This window comes from Heptranchias perlo, chromosome 17, assembly GCF_035084215.1.
Source record: "Heptranchias perlo isolate sHepPer1 chromosome 17, sHepPer1.hap1, whole genome shotgun sequence".
Classification (NCBI taxonomy): domain Eukaryota; kingdom Metazoa; phylum Chordata; class Chondrichthyes; order Hexanchiformes; family Hexanchidae; genus Heptranchias; species Heptranchias perlo.
Genome location: NC_090341.1, coordinates 21,143,638 through 21,162,918, shown reverse-complemented (window position 1 = coordinate 21,162,918; position 19,281 = coordinate 21,143,638). Strand labels below are relative to the sequence as shown.

General features: G+C 38.4%; 1 protein-coding gene and 1 long non-coding RNA gene across 2 annotated transcripts in view; one reads left to right on the top strand and one right to left on the bottom strand.

Moving 5' to 3' along the window:
• Positions 1-15,959, top strand: part of nup210 (nucleoporin 210) — a 102,704-nt gene extending 86,745 nt beyond the window's left edge. The window contains exons 35-40 of the mRNA XM_067998695.1: positions 6,219-6,365; positions 6,643-6,893; positions 8,448-8,664; positions 12,523-12,642; positions 12,723-12,797; positions 14,342-15,959. Coding sequence (XP_067854796.1) covers positions 6,219-6,365; positions 6,643-6,893; positions 8,448-8,664; positions 12,523-12,642; positions 12,723-12,797; positions 14,342-14,463 — 932 coding nt within the window. The 3' untranslated portion in view covers positions 14,464-15,959. The remainder of the gene's footprint in view (positions 1-6,218; positions 6,366-6,642; positions 6,894-8,447; positions 8,665-12,522; positions 12,643-12,722; positions 12,798-14,341) is intronic.
• LOC137334151 (uncharacterized) overlaps positions 1-19,281 on the bottom strand; it is a 73,803-nt gene that overhangs the window by 48,211 nt on the left and 6,311 nt on the right. Inside the window, exon 2 of the long non-coding RNA XR_010966082.1 lies at positions 9,901-9,955. This is a non-coding gene — a long non-coding RNA (uncharacterized lncRNA). The remainder of the gene's footprint in view (positions 1-9,900; positions 9,956-19,281) is intronic.

The following is a 19,281-nucleotide window of genomic DNA, read 5'->3' as shown; positions in this document are numbered from 1 at the left end:
GCCAATATTTATTGGCCAACATCACTAAAACAGATTATCTGGTCATTATCTCATTGCGGTTTGTGGGACCTTGCTGTGCACAATTTGGCCGCCATGTTTCCTTACATTACAACAGTGACTACACTCCAACCAGCACTTTGTTGGCTGTAAAGTGCTTTGGCATGACCTTAGGTACATAAATGCAAGTCCTTTCCTTTAAATAAAAAGGAGTTTAAAAACGCTATTATATTCACATTATATCTGATGTCTGTATCAGAGTTTACTTTCAGCAAATAAGGAACTGAATTGAATAGATAATTTATTTTTCAATTATAATTTGACTTTTTAAAAATAGTTTAAATATCTGATGACGATAACCCAGCCCCTGGAGAAAGAAGATATGTTGCACATGTAATTTCTAAAATTCGGATGATTCACATTGTGCTAAACTATTCAAGATTTGGCCTGATGGTAGCCCACTGAACATTCAAACACTTTAGAGAAATTATTACCTTATGAATATTAAACTAATGTTACTGTCTGGGTAGTTTGATCATTTTTCCACTTTCAGTTAACTTAAAAGGCTTTTAAAAATGATTAGCAGGATATTCAGCCCACTGTAATTGATGCTGCCATGTAGCTTTTTGGATGAGCTATCTCAACGGATATACAGAGTTTCTTTAGGTTATTATTAACACTACTGTTTGAATAACAGCCCTGAAACCAAAGTTTTAGTAAATTCCAATGGATGACTTATTAAAATGCTTTGAAGCTGAGAAGAGAAAAGAGATGATGGGGTTCTCAGACTATTGGAGCTAATGTTAAGCAATGTGTAGTTCAATGTAAAATATAATTTTTGAGGGGAAAAATTGTGTAAAATAGTTTCAGAAAATTGTGTGCAGTGCTTTTATTGTAAATGAATACAGCCAAATGTGCATTCAACATGCATCATCAAAGTAATATGTTAGGATAAGTTCAGGTGGTGATCAATGCCCCTTTTTATATTCCAAAATCACTTCCAATGAAAGCAATTCTGTAAAAAATGCTGGGTTTTGCTGTTGCCAAATTTATCTGTTTACACTACGCAGATTAGGCAATGGAACACCTCAGTTGCTTGAAAGTTGCAAATGTAACTTGGAAGTAACTTAAGTTAGTACAAAGTTGCTTTCAGGCTGATCATTTTTCCACAGAGGATTTGGTGAAACTGAGTTAATTTTAATGTTGGGTTTTTAAAACCAATTGCATTCACACAAATTGAGGGAAATGAAGCATCAAAATAAAAGGTTGTTAATATGCTAATGAAGGTGTTTGCTCCAAATTCTGCAAACAAGCAATTTGTAACTTGTTCTAATGATCAGTAGAACCATTGCATTTGGAGGTCTTTTAGTCCTGGGTGCTCGGTCGGGGGTCTGATGGACTTTTCCATCCAACTATGAACAGAACTGATTTTTTTTAAAAATAGAAACTGAGATGCAGGCAGGCAATCGAGTCCAATAAAGGTTGCCAGGTCAGTGAAGTTATTTTAAAACACAGTTGTGAAGGGAAGCTTTCAGCAGGCTGTGGCGAAGAATGCAGAAGTGTAGTTCAGAGTTAATTCAGTTTCAAGTCAAATAAGGGGACCCACTGATTTGGAGAACTGTAGCATGTCCGTTATTTTGTATTACATATGAAGACGAGTTGTACTGATTGAACTAATTGAGTCTTATTAAAACTCTTCCTCCATATGTTCACTCCCCGTGAAATGAAGCATCTTATTAATTTGTGTCTGGCTGCCTCTCGCCAAGTGTTTTCTCGGTTCGACTTCAGAGACATGAAAGAAGGATGTGTGCAAATGACATGCATATTTTGTGAAAATCGCAATGGGTTGCTGTTGTTACACCCCTGGATTATGCCATTGTATAGATAGATATTGGACAGTACAGACATATCTCTAAACATAAGACTCTGTTCTGAGGTCTGTTCTAAGCCAATTAGCAACTGACATACTTGCAATTTTGATCCTCCTACTCCTAGGAAGAATAACTGTTACTGCTGTTTAGCATTTCAATGAAAGGTCAACAGGCAGCTGTAGTAATTAATAACGAACAATTCAAACATTTGAACATGATGTGCTTTATTTTGTGCTGGCCTACAGCACCTTATGCTGCCAAAGCACATGCTTATTTGTTAGTAGCTCTACTGTACCTCCAATGGTACAGGGTAAATAAACACCTGAGGTGCATCATTTATACTGTTCTAATACATTAGTACAGATCTAGTCTTGAAAACAATTAAGATTTAGAATTTGCCTTTCTCCTGTTTAAACAAGCCCATTTATATATTAATTAGCAGGAAGGTGAAATAAATCGCCAAAATGAGTGAGTGCCAAGACATATTGTCCCAAACAGTCCCTGTCCTCTCCATGATAGTACTGCAGCACATGCTGTAATGGTATTTCCTGGAGGAGTTCATAAAGTTCTAATGAGACGGAAAATTGACCTTTTCCCCCCCAAAATCTACACGTGGACAAGCATACCACCTGAGGAATAGCTACCTGCACCAGTCCATACACTTTCATTTTAGCTTGTCGTACTTCACTGCTATAATATATTAGCCATGATGTGGAGATGCCGGTGATGGACTGGGGTTGACAATTGTGAACAATTTTACAACACCAAGTTATAGTCCAGCAATTTTATTTTAAATTCACAAGCTTTCGGAGGCTACCTCCTTCCTCAGGTGAACGATGTGGAAATGAAATCCTTGAAATGAAATCGCATTTATAATTCGCAGAACAATGCTTGGTGATTACAGACAGTTTTTTCAACTGCCCGTTGCCAAGGCAATCAGTGTGCAGACAGACAGGTGTTACCTGCCAGGTCTCAGAATATACAAATCACCAAAAAAAACAAAACAAAAAAAAAACAGAGATAGAGAGGTAGAAACATAGAAAAGACAGCAACTGACCCGTTATATTAAAAACAGATAACATTTGTTCGCTGGTGGGGTAACGTGTAGCGTGACATGAACCCAAGATCCCGGTTGAGGCCGTCCTCATGGGTGCGGAACTTGGCTATCAATTTCTGCTCGACGATTTTGCGTTGTCGTGTGTCTCGAAGGCCGCCTTGGAGTACACTTACCCGAAGGTCGGTGGATGAATGTCCATGACTGCTGAAGTGTTCCCCGACTGGGAGGGAACCCTCCTGTTTGGCGATTGTTGCGCGGTGTCCGTTCATCCGTTGTCGCAGCGTCTGCATGGTCTCGCCAATGTACCATGCTCTGGGGCATCCTTTCCTGCAACATATGAGGTAGACAACGTTGGCCGAGTCACAGGAGTATGAACCATGCACCTGGTGGGTGGTGTCCTCTCGTGTGATGGTGGTATCTGTGTCGATGATCTGGCATGTCTTGCAGAGGTTACCGTGGCAGGGTTGTGTGGTGTCGTGGACGCTGTTCTCTTGAACAGGCTAGCTTTCAAGAGAACAGCGTCCACGACACCACACAACCCTGCCACGGTAACCTCTGCAAGACATGCCAGATCATCGACACAGATACCACCATCACACGAGAGGACACCACCCACCAGGTGCATGGTTCATACTCCTGTGACTCGGCCAACGTTGTCTACCTCATACGTTGCAGGAAAGGATGCCCCAGAGCATGGTACATTGGCGAGACCATGCAGACGCTGCGACAACGGATGAACGGACACCGCGCAACAATCGCCAAACAGGAGGGTTCCCTCCCAGTCGGGGAACACTTCAGCAGTCATGGACATTCATCCACCGACCTTCGGGTAAGTGTACTCCAAGGCGGCCTTCGAGACACACGACAACGCAAAATCGTCGAGCAGAAATTGATAGCCAAGTTCCGCACCCATGAGGACGGCCTCAACCGGGATCTTGGGTTCATGTCACGCTACACGTTACCCCACCAGCGAACAAATGTTATCTGTTTTTAATATAACGGGTCAGTTGCTGTCTTTTCTATGTTTCTACCTCTCTATCTCTTTTTTTTTGTTTGTTGTTTTTTTTGGTGATTTGTATATTCTGAGACCTGGCAGGTAACACCTGTCTGTCTGCACACTGATTGCCTTGGCAACGGGCAGTTGAAAAAACTGTCTGTAATCACCAAGCATTGTTCTGTGAATTATAAATGCGATTTCATTTCGAGGATTTCATTTCCACATCGTTCACCTGAGGAAGGAGGTAGCCTCCGAAAGCTTGTGAATTTAAAATAAAATTGCTGGACTATAACTTGGTGTTGTAAAATTGTTTACAATAATATATTAGAGGTAGTGGTGTAGGAGATCGTGCTAAAGAAAGTGATGAGCAGTGTTAAAACTGCACTCAAGCTTTATTGTAAACATCAGAATTTAGTGAAACAATTGTTCATGGAATCTATGCAAAAACAGTTACTTTTGGGCCAAGTTTTGGAGAATACAGTTGGAAGTAGCAAATATCTTGCTTCACATTTATTTAAGGGTTTAAACATAGCGCACCTTAGAAGAGTTGCCACTTTTTCAGGGTCACTTCCATCAAGTTTGCATTTGAAATCAAAACTGAAATGGATAGAACAAATTAGTTTAGACAATTGCTTGTGCTGTGACGTTTTAACTTTTTGAAACTTGTACTTAATAGTTTAGAAGAAACTAAAAGTGCTGCTCTTTTGAGGATATTGGCTTCCTGAGCCTGAAGATGTAAATGAGAACTCAGTTGACATCAGTAACCCAATATGTTTCTATATACTTCAAATGTATATGTCAATTCTCCTCCCCATTGGATTCCATACTTCCTCAAAGCTAGTGTTCTAGCAATATTGCGAGCACTCACTATTTAAGCAAAAATACTTATTTTAAAAAGTACTGTTGGTGGCATTTTCTCCTTTAATTGTTGCCCAGATAGAACAATTCCTATAGGTCCCTAAGTTTCGATAGAATAGATTTTGTATAAGAACATGAATAGGAGCAGGAGGAGGCCATACAGCCCCTCAAGCCTGCTCTGCCATTCAATAAGATCATGGCTGATCTTTGATCTCAACTCCAATTTCCCACCCTACCCCCATATCCCTTGATTCCCCTAGAGTCCAAAAATCTATCTGTCTGAGCCTTGAATATACTCAACGACTGAGCATCCACAGCCCTCTGGGGTAGAGAATTCCAAAGATTCACAACCCTCAGTGAAGAAATTTCTCCTCATCTCAGTCTTAAATGACTGACCACTTATCCTGAGACTGTGCCTCCTAGTTCGAGACTCACCAGCCAGGGGAAACAACCTCTTAGCATTTACCCTGTCAAGCCCCCTCAGAATCTTGTATGAGATTCTTCTAATGAGATCTCTCTCATCCTTCTTAACTCCAGAGAGTATAGGCCCATTCTACTCCATCATTTCTCATAGGACAACCCTCTCATCCCAGGAATCAATCGAGTGAACCATTGTTGCACTGCCTCTAAGGCAAGTATATCCTTCCTTAGGTAAGGAGACCAAAACTGTAGACAGTACTCCAGGTGAGGTCTCACCAAAGCCCTGTACAATTGTAGTAAGGCTTCCTTACTCTTGTACTCCAACCCCCTTCCAATAAAGGCCAACATGCCATTTGCTTTCCTAATTGCTTGCTGTACCTGCATACTAACTTTTTGTGTTTCTTGCACGAGGGCACCCAAATCTCTCAACACCAACGTTTAATAGTTGCTCACCATTTTAAAAATACTCTTTTTCTATTCTTCCTACCAAAGTGAATATCCTTACATTTCCCTACATTATACTCCATCTGTCACCTTGCCCACTCACTTAACCTGTCTATATCCCTTTGCAGTCTCTTTGTGTCCTCCTCACAGCTTACTTTCCCACCTAGCTTTGTATCATCAGTAAACTTGGATACATTACACTCGGTCCCTTCATCTAAGTCATTAATATAGATTGTAAATAGTTGAGGCCCAAGCATTGATCCTTGCGGCACTCCACTAGTTACAGCCTACCAACCTGAAAATGACCCGTTTATCCCTACTCTGTTTTCTGTTCGTTAACCAATCCTCTATCCATGCTAATATATTGCCTCCAACCCCATGAGCCCTTATCTTGCGTAACAACCTTTTATGTGGCACCTGATTGAAAAAGATCACCTGAGGGTTTAATATTTCATTGAAATTTAAGACGAAGAAATCAGGCAGAATATTAAGATTTTTCACAAAAAATGGAATGAAGCCAAACTGCTCATCTTTAGTATGAATTGTTTTAAATGGCCTTTTTGTTCTCTTCTAGGAGACTGCACAGCTGCACACATTGAAGCAGTTGATAAAATGCACCCTGAATCCAGTATCACTTGCAATCTGCATTTTAGTAATGGTGCAATAGAAATCCCAGCTGAAGACTTATTTAGTGTTAAAACAGGATTTGATGCACATACAGGTAAAGATGCCAGCAGTTAATTGCATACATTTTTATAGAAGTAGCTTAGTGAGTTTCACATATAGGATTTACGGAAAGAAATTAATATTTATGCACTATGGAAGCAAAACATTTTTGACAATCTTATAAAATAACATTTAATATAGAGGTTTATTCAGAAATTTTTGGCATTGATTGCTATCATTCTATATTGTGCATTTTTGCTTATATCATGGTTGTTGAAACAAAACATGACATTTGTTTATATTCTAATAATTGTGTCTTCCTTCCTTGTTAGGACTTTACACTTGTGCTATTACAATGCAGAAATTGACTGATCACCAACTTAAAGTACTTAGCAAAGTCAAAACATCTGTCAATGTAAAAGCTTCGATACTTGGTATTCACTTCATAGGAGAACAAATTGGTACTGATATTTCATTTCTTCCTGGTTTTTACACTGACCAATCTGAAATCCTTTTGAGCAACCTATATACAACTGCTGAAGTTACAGTGTTTGGTACTTCTGAGATTCTTGGGGACCTAGAGGTAAAGTACTAACCGGCATATATATTATCTATTTATACATGTGCATTTTTATGCCCTTGTAAAATTACAATTTTCATGTTGAATGAATGTCTGCCATTAGTATGTAGAACAGTTGAATTTCCTTCGAGTTTGGTTACACTTTCCACTAACACCTAGACAATGCACTTGTTCGGCTGTGGACTGAAGATATTTTAAGTCTGGTCATTAAACTGGAGCTGATGCATTACTTTGGAATGAGTATTGAAACTCCCCTCTACTGGCCCACAAGTTCAAGCCTGACTCTTTTGGACTGATAAACTTGTACCAGTAGATGGATGTCATTTATTTGTTGATTGGTTCTTGTTGTTGAACACACATTGGTGTGCTAAATTTAGAGCCGCTACATTTGCCCAAGCATATATGTGCAATACGTTGTACAGGTATCTCTACACGAACAAAACATGGTTCCAAGTTTTGAAAGAAAACAAAACAACCAGTATGTTTGGCAAGTATAACATAATAGATTGCTTAATTATGGTGTCATTTAGATAAGGATGTGACAACAGAATTCGTCCTTTGAAAAATCATCTTGGTATGCTAAGCTTTACGTTCTGAATTTATTGACGTGATCAGTAAATTTGTACACAGTCTCAGATTGTTCTTTCTAAGTGAAAATCAGCATATGGGAAACTCCATATATTTTCCCATAATACATCTTGACTTAACACCCAATTACTTAAATTTATATTTAACTGCATCTTTACATATATTTGTAAATGCAGAAATGCCTCTCAAGAGCTGGTAAGGTTTCAACTTTCTTACTGTACTGAAGCAACCTTGTCCCGTTTATCTGTCATTTTCAATGGTGCTGTCCTGGGGGAATGGAACTAACTGAATTTCTCTTACAAAGAACCGGCACGGACCATTCTGTAATTCTAACAGCAGCAAAATTGAAATTGGTATGGTGAAAAGCCAATTTTTTCATCTGTCCATCATCTTGGGGTGGGAGGGGAAGAGAGAGAGGAGGAGGGAGAGAGATTAAAGCACATGAGGATGCAGATGCTTAAATTTTTTTAATTTTTAAAATTCCATCACACTTCCTCAGGTCACCATTATCCATATGGCTATATACAAGTCCTCAATTTAACCACATCCTTCCCTCTCTCTTATTGGCAATATTCTTATCTGTTTTATATACCAAATTAAATGTCATGCATAATTCCCAGTCACCCTTCCCTGACTCTGGTTGCCAGGGGTTTGGGAATAGGCTACAACACCATGTTTCTCAGAGTCCCTCTGCTGGGGTATCCAACAAGCATTTGGTCCAGAAAATGATGTAGGTGGCTGGAAATTCCTCCATCCCCCCCAACCACCCGGCTGAAAAATATGACTTGGTGTTTGTTGAGATGGTGATGCTGCCATGCAATTTTCACTGTAGGCTGGTCCTGGACAAACTTTTCAATATTACACTTGAATAAAATTTGTCACTGTATCGAGCTTGTCATCTATTCCTAACCTATAGAATGTGTAATGTACATATTGCACTAAAGTAATGAGTATTCTTTTCCCCCTTAGGTTAAACCAGGATCACCACTGGTAATTATTCAAGAAAAGGAAAAATTCTATGGACAGCAAAGCTTCGTGAAGTATACAGTCATCTTGTCTGGTCCTAGGCTAATAAGCCAGGGGCCAATATCAACTACTCTTACCATTTCCAACTCAATGACAGACCAGTCAATCTCTATTCCAGTCAAAGTCCTGCATATTTCTGATAAAAGTACAGAAGCACAACGTAAGATTAAATATTTGGATAATCTGCTTCTTTAGAATAACAGTTGATTAAATTGGTTTATAAGCACTGTACTTCTGGCACAGGCTCATGCCACAGAAATGCGGTATGGACAAGCCAGAAACTACTTTGCAAGAAAGGACAAGGTGAAAGTATTCAACAAATTGCCCTGACCTATTCCTCTACCCCTCTAAATGCATGCCCCATTTAAAGAAACCATAAAGCTAAGACTACTCAGGAAAATGCGTACAGGACACTATAGAGGAGAGTTGCATCAAGCACAAAGTTATCCTAACTCTGATATTTTCTGCATTGGCAAGAAAACATACAAAAATGACGGGCAGGAAGAGACCAGCTGGTCCATCAAGCCTGCCCCATACTCATGACGCCTGGAACATCTTGACTCGACACTTCCTTCTTCCACCCCCACCCGTGTAATCTCCTGGGAGAGGCAAAAAAAGGGCCAATAAGGGGGGGGAAAGAACTCTCTCAAATTCCTTTCCAGCCCACTCAAGTGATCAAAACCAGCCCAGGAGATCTCATTGAACATGCATACATTAACTGTTAATCTACTTACCTTTTATCTGATGTGATCTCTGCCCCAGCCAAGAACTGGTCCAGCTCCCTCCTGAAGGCATGCAGAGTGTCAGCACACATCACACAAGCTGGCAAAGCATTCTAGAGGCTCACTACTCTCTGGGAAAAGAACAATCGCCTAACATCTATCCCATTCCTACTTTTGCATTGTTTAAATGCATGTCTCTTGGTCGTCCTCAATCTGTCAATCTGAAACAATCTGTCAATCTGAAACAATCTGTCAATCTGAAACAATCTATCAATCTGAAACAATCTATCAATAGACACACAATCCAGCCCTTTTAGAAGTCTACACTGCTTTAAAGTAAATATGCCGGTGATGGACTGGGGTTGACAATTGTAAACAATTTTACAACACCAAGTGATAGTCCAGCAATTTTATTTTAAATTCACAAGCTTTCGGAGGCTTCCTCCTTCCTCAGATTTCATTTCCAACAACATTCACCTGAGCAAGGAGGAAGCCTCCGAAAGCTTGTGAATTTAAAATAAAATTGCTGGACTATAACTTGGTGTTGTAAAATTGTTTACAATTAAAGTAAATAGACCCAGCTCTTTAAACCTATCGAGAAATCATGGTTCTTCAAGCTAGGAATCATTTTTGTACCTCTTGTGAACCTTTTCCAATGCCATGATATCACCCACCATGTGAGAGGACCAAAACTGGGTGTAGTACTCCGGATGCAGGCTAACCAACGACCTGTATAATGACAGAATGGTCGTCTTTAATTTGTACTGAATGGTTTTATTAATACAACCCAATACCCTGTTTGCTTTGGCTACACTTTCTCTGCTGATCTGTGCATAATAATGCCTAGATCCTTTACACACTCAACTGCTTTCAGTATCGTTACCTGTAAATGATAAGTATATTCTGCGTTGGTCCTACCTACATGCATGACACTGCATATTTCTGGATTAAATGCTGTTTGTCATTGTTTGGCCCATTCCCCGAGCGCATCGAAATCTTTTCGCAGATGATTGTACTCCTAGTATTAACCCTTGCACAAAACTGTTCCTTAAATATAAACGGATTGCCAAACAATTGCTTCAGCCTACTATTGACACCCTTATAGAGATCGGTAAAGGATTACATTCTGCTTCATAGATAGGCTTAGCTGAGCATTTTAGGCCCTCCTTAAGATCTACAGATCAAATTAATAGAAATTCCCTTCTCAACTAACGATCTTGTTGACTAACGGGTAATGACTACACGGGAAAGTTTATAGTTACAGTAACAAAGACACAAAGTAAGCCCTGCCATGGCTCCAAAAGTAACTAATTTATCCAAACTGTACATTCAGCGTTCAGTCTTTTGAGGTAGTGAACTTCATACTTGGGTTCAAGAGAGCCCAATGGAGAGGGCAGCAGGGAGTCTAAAACAGAAGTGTCCCTGCAGCGGCCTGCATGCCCCAGCAGTAACTGCTTTTCACCATTTTCCTAGGTACCATTGGATTGTCAGTGGGGGGGTTGCATCTGACATTTTTCAGAGAAGTGGGACTTTGTTTTTGAGAATTGCTGAGGTGAGGGACTGAAGGTTACTTCTTCTATCTCTCAAAGATGTTCCAGAAATGGAAGAGTTTTTTTAGTCATGGTCAGTGATCCTATAAAGGAAATGTGGGACCTAGAAAAGCATTACTAATTTGTAGTCCCCCAAAAGGCCAGAAGGATTTTAAAACTATTATGAAACAAAGGAATAGTTCAAAATGGTAGTACGAGTGCAATTACTTCAAGCTGTACATCCAGAAGATTGACTCGTGTATGTGTTGTTGAACGTGGAGAGTGAAGAATCTGAGTACTTGAGATTCAATATAGAGGCAATAAATTGGTACCAAGATATTATATTGACATTCAGCCTTTCTCGGTCTTCGGCACTTTTTATATTCATTTTTATCTAGACAATTGGTTTCTCAGATTTCCTGTTGAGGTATTGCATTGACTTTTGACCCAGCAAGTCTTGAGCTTATCAAGTGGCTTGAATGCCCCTCACTTTCAATCAGAAAGCAAGATTCAGACATAACATTGTGTTGATCTTGGGATTTGACACCTGATTCACATCTCATTAGACAGATACAACTGAACCTTATACATTGGTCCTGGACATGTACACTGTTGTCCTAAAAGATTAATAGCAATGAAGAGCCAGCCATTATCTTGAAGTGATGGTACTGGGCAAATATTTTGTCAAATTTTGCTGCCATTTATTGTCCTTGTAATTGGCTTTCCCTTTACATTATGATGTGCCTATCTTTAGGAAATATGGACCCCACCAAATGTCTTGGCATATAAGCATGCTTAAACTCCAAATTATATGTTCAGGCAGACATGCTCAATAAATCAGTGAGCCGGGGGCACAGTACTGAACAACTTACTCCTGACTCCTTTGTGTTGACACCATTAATGATATGGGCACCTCGCCATCCTTTCTGCTCAACAATTTCCAGGGTCCATTATGTGACAATTTATAACTGGAGCAGAAACAGAATCCAGGCACACAAACAGATGTTTCATTTAGTAGCCAACCTATTTATTTTTGAGGACTTATTAAGAAACAGATTTGTTCATGCCTTTTCAGAACAAAGCTTGCCAAGTTTCTGCTTGAGCCATGACACACAATGTGGGAAGGAGAGAGATCAGTAATTTTAGTAACTTCATGTTATTATTTCTATTGTAAAATTTCGACCTTGTTTTTTCCTTTTTCTTGAAGCCACTAATTGTTGCAGGGGTACAATTCCACGGGTGCCAACCACACTCTGTTACCTCATCAAGTGGCCACTCTTCATTTGTGTGCCTAGACAGTGTGTGTTGGGTTATTTAACTAGGAAAGGGGGACAGAAACACAGACAAGGATTATTTATCCTGTTCTCCCCATTATACACTCATATTTTCTATCATGATTCACTGGAGATCAGTAAGGATTGGAAGGCTTAACTAAATTTGCTCCCCCAAGTTCTAGTATAAACCAGCAGCCATGAAGCCAATTGCAGCATCTCTATACTGCCACCCCATCTAAGATCAGCTGACTCAGGACAAACTGGGGAATGAAGCTGGTACCTTCCTGATCTGTGTGGTTTGGTTCCACACTGCAGTGCTTTCAACTGCTAAAACTTTGAGTGCACTTTTACACTCTAATAAAAAAAAACATGCTTTTATTGGGAAATGTTACCTATGTGAATGGTAACATGTAACTCATTGTCACAGAATGTTAATTAGGTGAAAAAGAATGAAATTCTCAATGTTTCAACTGTTTAATTTTGTTTTTCTTAGCTGATATCACAGCAGTTCACTGGGAAGGCGTTGGTTTCTTCCAGCAGTTCATTCAGTCTTATCAAGTTATGTTCTTCACGCTCTTTGCACTACTCGCTGGGACTGCAATCATGATTATTGGTAAGCACCACTAATTTGAAGAAAAGTTTAACTGTTATGTTATGATTTTAATGTTCTTAATTATTTATTTTCATTTTTAGCTTATCATGCCTTCTTTTCGCCACGGGAACCAATTTATCACCCAGCATTTATTACTCGAACCCCGCCTCAAAGAGGTAAACAATACTAATATGGTTATTATACTAATATGTTTATTAGCAAAAATTTCTGTTCAATTTTGGAAATTAATGTCATATAACAATTTTGATTGACAGTCGAGAACTTGCTTTGGGTGTCTTTAAATCTAAACTAGTTGGATCTTTAGTATTTTAATTCTGGTTTTTGAGCTATCCAATCAAAATACAAGACATTTGTGTAGGAATGTTATTTCTTTTTCATATTGGATTAGTTTTAATATCTTGGTTACATTTTATTGATCCATATTCTTTAAGTATTTATGGTTATGATCCTAAATATTTAACAACTGCTAATTATAACTGAACTTAAAATTCTAAAGTATTTAATGCAGGGAGGTTTTTCTGAAATTATTGGTTTGTTGCAGACAATATTTGCAGGTTGAGTTAGTATTTCCCTAACAAATACACTTTTTTAGTTTTCACTTTCTTGGCAAAGAAGACCATTTCAAGTCATTTTTGGGCTTCATTGGTATAAATGTTTTTGTTTTTAAGTATGTAGAATATTGCGTAGTTACTGAAAGCTAAATTCCAGTTGAAAGAAATTGCTTTATGATTTTATAAGTACTACACCTAGTCAAGAGTAAATGAATGATGAGCCCTCCTGCATGAAAGGAACCTTGGTGGAGAAAAATGTCTTGCAGAAAGATCCTAGCGTTCGACAAAGCTAGGATCTTTCTGCAAGATTCTTGCAGGATTTTTTTTCTCAGTGAATGATGTAAGTGCTGGAATCAGAAAAAAAAATCCTTGTCCCATTCCACACTTTTTGAATCTAGTGTCAATCACTATCACTTTTTAGTTGTTGTAATAAAACCGCACCTGGAGAGAAACGCTGCTTCCATTCTGACCCAACTTAGCCCCATCCTCAGATGAGCTGTGTTCTCACTCACTTCTTCTGTTGGGACAGTGTGAATCCTTCCATTCAATGAGTAATTATACTACTAGTTTATTGCAAATCATTGACAATTAAATCTTGTCCTTTTTGTCTAGTCGTTGTAAATCCAATGTATCCATTCATGTTTGTTTCTCAGGCAGTTAACAGTGGTCCTTCTGTGTGAAAACGTAACTTTGCTTTTCTATGACTGATATAGTACAGTAGCCAAACCAAGCTTATGCTTGTAATTATAATGTGATAAATATAATGTGAAGATTATGCAGCATGCCTTAAGTGCTGAGTTCAGACACCATACCTATGTTATGGTGTCTGAACTCATTTTACAAGGAAGTCTTGCAGCTGGCAGAAGGAACAGATTTTTAGCACCTCAGCCTGAGCCGCATTGGAAATCTTATCCTGGACAAATAATGTTAATCCACGGCACCATCCAGTCCCCAGTTAATTAAATCTTGTCCTTTTTGTCTAGCCGTTTGTGAACCTTCATGTAGGCTTCACACAGTTTTAAGTATGATCTGCATAGATTATGAGCCAATTAGGTAGAAGGCCTCTGTGAATGCATACAAATTTAGCCATTTGTAGCTTCATAAAGTAATAATTATATTAAAGTTTCAATTCTGTTCATTTCCTTTAGGGTTTACTCCGTCCCCTACTCATTTTAATACAAGCATGCACTCCAGCAGTAAAAGCAGTCCACGGTCACGATTGTGGAGTGCAGGTTATCCATCCAACGGATCTTCACCAGGAAACAGTTGATATGAAGAAAAGAATGTCTAATGCAACTAAGGAGCATTTGTCCACAATTGCTCTAAATTACAGTGCCTTTTTCTCTGCTTTTTGTTTTAAATCCCTACCTCTCGTGAAGGCATTGACCCCTTGTTGGTGTATGTTTGCACAGGCACCATTCACTCTCCAGCACCCTGCCTGACCAGTGATCCTTGGATGGTTAGTGTCGACAGGCTGTTCAATAATAAGGGCATCACAGCTATATCGTGTCCTGATCTGACGTTCACGCATCAGTACTTACAGCAGGGTTGTGGTACCGAGATCAGGAACACTGGCCATTTTCTTCCTCTCCAACCCAGGAGCTTTGAGGCCAACTGTGATGCCCGAATATCATTCCAGCATAGATCAGGTAACTGAGCACAGACCAGTGATTGAGCCCAGGTCTGTGTGTTCAGCTATTTGTTGGATAAACTTCTGAGCCATTAGAAAGCTCTTGAGTGTCTCTCTTTAGCATAATGAACTGAATAATTTCATCAAACTAATATGTGAACATCCATATGGAAAAATGAATACCTTTTGTAGGTAAATAAGTGTTTGCTGTGATCCTGACCAGTTTACTTTTTGTAGTAAACAGTGATATGCAAAATAAGTTTGTTTTGCAGTTGATGGTTTTGACTTCATTTTTTTAAAATTCACTTTGCATGTTTTTTTTTAAATGTTGCAGTGTAAATTATACTTTGGAATTTTTTTCTTACTGTGTGAAAGTTTCTAAAGCTTTTTTATTTGACCAACTGTTTTGAAGTGCTTATTTGCAAAAAAAAGTGTATTTTATAATATAGTAACCTTGTTTTGAGCAGATAAGAGCTTGAATTGCATTCTTCCTGTGAAATTGTATGAATAAAGAATGGTAAAATTTATTTTGGTAATCTTTAAAATTGAGCCTCTGCTGTTTTTTAACTTGATTTTATGGTATTAATCTTTATTTTTGGATTATCGCAGTAAAGATCTCAAGAACCTTCAAGATCAGGAAAGGGAGCTTTTTAATAACATACAAAGTACAATTTGGAAAATATGCAGCCATTGTAAATCCAATGTATCCATTCATTTTTGTTTCTCAGGCAGTTAATAGTGGTCCTTCTGTGTGAAAACGTAACTTTGCTTTTCTATGACTGACATAATACCTCAGTACAGTAGACGAATCAAGTAATTTGTGGTTGTAATGTGATAAATATAATGTGAAGATTATGCAGCATGTCTTAAGTGCTAAGTTTACTTGAACAGACCAAATGCTTAGCACGTGATCCTTTAATTTAGCCTGATTTACCTGTTGTTTGTTTAATTTTGAAGTTGTATCATTGACATGCCTTAAAAACCACTGCAACTAATGAGTGACAATGATGTGAACAGTTGTGAAACTACTAGGCTTTTTGCAGTTTATTTGTAATTTAATGCTTTCAAAGTGATGCACTGCTGTTTTTGTAAGTGCTTGTCAAATAATAAATGTCAACCAGAGACATTCTTTATTATTGATGTCTTTGTTCAGTAATTTGTTTAGTTGAATACATAAATTCTTATCAATCATTTTTAGATTGCTTATTCTTAGGACACCCATGGGCAAGTATTAAATATTCATAGCATATCTGAATCTTTCATTGTAAATTCTCTACCAAGAGCATTATAATCCAGCTGTCAAATACAGCTTTGCTAACCAATAAGTAAGAATCATACAAGACTCTAGTCTATACAAAGCCCACGAGAAAGCAAGGGATGTACTTTTGGCAAAGTGTAAGAAAGTGTTAAACCAGGTTAAAAGGAGTATTGTAGGTGCAGAGAGGGCACCAGAGAAAAGTATAACAAAGGATATTGACCACGACAAAACATTTTTTTTCCAGTATTATAATAGTGATATATTGGAAAGGAAGTCAAAATGCTGAAGAATAAAAATATTGGAGTAATTGAAGATGGAGGGAGATTATTTTCTAGTCATTCACTCAGCGAAAATACTAACTCGGTATTGAATTATTGAAGACAAATATTCTAGAGGATTCTGAAGTTGGTGTGGTGTTGGTACTTAAATTAAAGAGACTTGAAATGGGCCAGATGGCCTTTATCCTAGATTACTGAAAGAGATTAGAGGGGAAATTTACCAGGCAAAAACCCACTGAATATTAGTCAGGTTCTGTCGCATTGGAAGGAACCTAGTGTCATGCTTATATTTTTTTAAATGAGTAAAAGAATGGAAGTAATTCTAAGGGATAGGCTAAAGAAGAATTAATGAAGCAATAATTTATTAAAACAAACAGCTCAGAGGCCAATGATACTTATATACATAAATGGCTTGGATATCAAAACCATCGTAAGCTTGATAAATCTGCAGGGGGCACTAAAATGGGGAAAGCAGTTGGAACAGAAGATGCAATTAACAATTTGCAGAAAAATTTAGAACAGTTATGTAATTGGGCCAACAAATGGAAAATTGAATTAGTACTGACAAATCATAAATATGCATGTTGGGTGAAAAAATGATTAGACAATGAAGGGAATAGAATTAGCACAGGAAAAATTTAGAAAGTAACAGTATACATTACATAGCCAGAACAACAACCTCCCCTCATGTTTTCATGCTCTCACCTGTAACCTACAAAAACAATAAAAAGGCATTGATGATGTACTATTGTTGGGGAGTGGCTGAATCATTTTAACTGAAGCACAGCAATTCAAGGCAGAAAAGTTACTTTGATAGTTTGTAACTGTGAACCTCATGTGAAATGCCTATGTCTAAACCAGAATTCAATGCAAATTGTGAATTCATCCCATTTAACAGAGGAAACAGTTTCAGCTGACACAGTTGAGGATCTCAGACAAACACCAATAACTGACCCTGAAGCAGTGAACCTCTGAACTCATGAGTTCTCTGTTATGACTGCCAGTATACACGCATTGTAAATCCATTCTGCGTTGTTGAGGAAATCTTAACTCTGGATTGTTGACCAACACAGAAATTGTGTGGTAGAATGCTACTTCTAGTAAGGAACAGGCCCTTGTAAATGGATTGTTTTTCACTCGTTCTTGACTTTTACTTACATATTCTGAAACTCATATTGAAAACAGTGTGATCCATTTAGTGAATTACATATAATGGACATATGCCAGTATCTTAATTTCTGAAAAGAACTCTTGAATACCTGTGAAGAGTATTATCGAATCCACTGCACTCCATAAGTGAGATCAGCTCACAAGCAAGCATTCCAGGTCAGACAAGGCTATAAAACCTTGGCCTTGCACCACATCACCTTGAGAGCAAGTTCAGCACTTAAGCTTTGTGAGTAAGATGTTGAGGTCACCTGAAACTGGTGAACACTAGATCTTTGATACTGACAAAGTAGCTTCAACATTATTTGCAAGTACTGGTACCAAACTTGAGTCTCCCCAGTGATATGGATGTAGATATCAAATTGATTTCCCAGTAAGGAAGTTCTTACAATCCTTCATTACTGCTGACACTTCTAATCTTTATATCCCACCATGGCCTAGCCCCCTCCCTATCTCCATATCACTCGCCAGCCCTACATTTTCCCTGAGCACTGTTCCTCTGACACCAATACCTTGTGCATCACCCTTCCCTTTGTCCCATCATTGGCAGCAGAACCTTCAACTGCCTGGATCTCATGACTTCAGAATTCTCTCCCTAATTCCCTCTGCCTTTCCACCTCTATTCCTTTTAAGAACTTCCTTAAAACCCAACTCTTTGACCAAGCTCTTGATCGCCCCTCTTAATCTCCTCATTCCTGGCTCTGCATCGGTTTTCCTCACACCTATCTGTGTTGTGCCTTGGTATGTTTTCTATATTAAAAGGTGCTATATAATTGCAAGTTGTTGACACAGCTTCAAAGGCTCAGGTTTTATAGTTTTTTAAGCTTAGCCAACGCAGTAGTAACTTTTCTGTAGCTATATTGATAACTGACATTGGATATGTATATTTGCAAGTTTTAGCTTTAACTGGTGCTGCTTGATCACATCTAGATCAACATCAATGGAATCAAGTAGATTCTTTTCTACTTTTTTGGTAATCAAAATTAGATACAATATAGAACATGTGATCTGATCAGGATCGTTTTAATATGGCACCTTCTGATTTATGATCAACTGATTTAGCAATATAGTTCAGCATTCTATATTATTGCTGCTTCATAGTGGCTTGATAAATTGAGTGCCAAGCCTACGATTACTCCCATATTCGTTTCAGCTTTGCATTGAGTAAATTTTACACCATCCATAATATGACAATATGCAGCACCTTACATTTGTCTGTATTAAATACCATCTGCCACTGTTCTGCTGATTTATACACCTTTTGTCAGTTCCCAGCAGCTTCCTCTGACTCAACTTCCCAAAATTCCCCACTTCTCTTCCTCTCTTTCTCCCTCTCTTCACCGCCCTCCCCCCCCCCCCCCCCCCCCAAAAAAAAAAGTTAGGCCAGTTCAATATTTCAATATATTACTTATTAATGTAAGAATAATGAGTTTATAATTAGCCAGATTAGCTTTATTGCCTTTTTTGAATATGGATACGGCACTCGCTCATTTCCAATCTAGCAGGATCTCCTCGGTATTCAATGATTCCTTAATTGTCAATATTTCACACATCTCATCCCTAGTCTCCCTTCATACTCTGGGATAAATATCATCTATCCCAAGATTTGTTGTGAGCCTGATAGAACTTCCATCCTGCTGAAGTCAAAGTCGGGAAATCTACTTGTATTATCACTTAATAAAAAAATAGAAAATACTTACATTTATATAGCCTTTCATGACATCTGGATGTCCCAAAGTGCTTTACAACCAACGA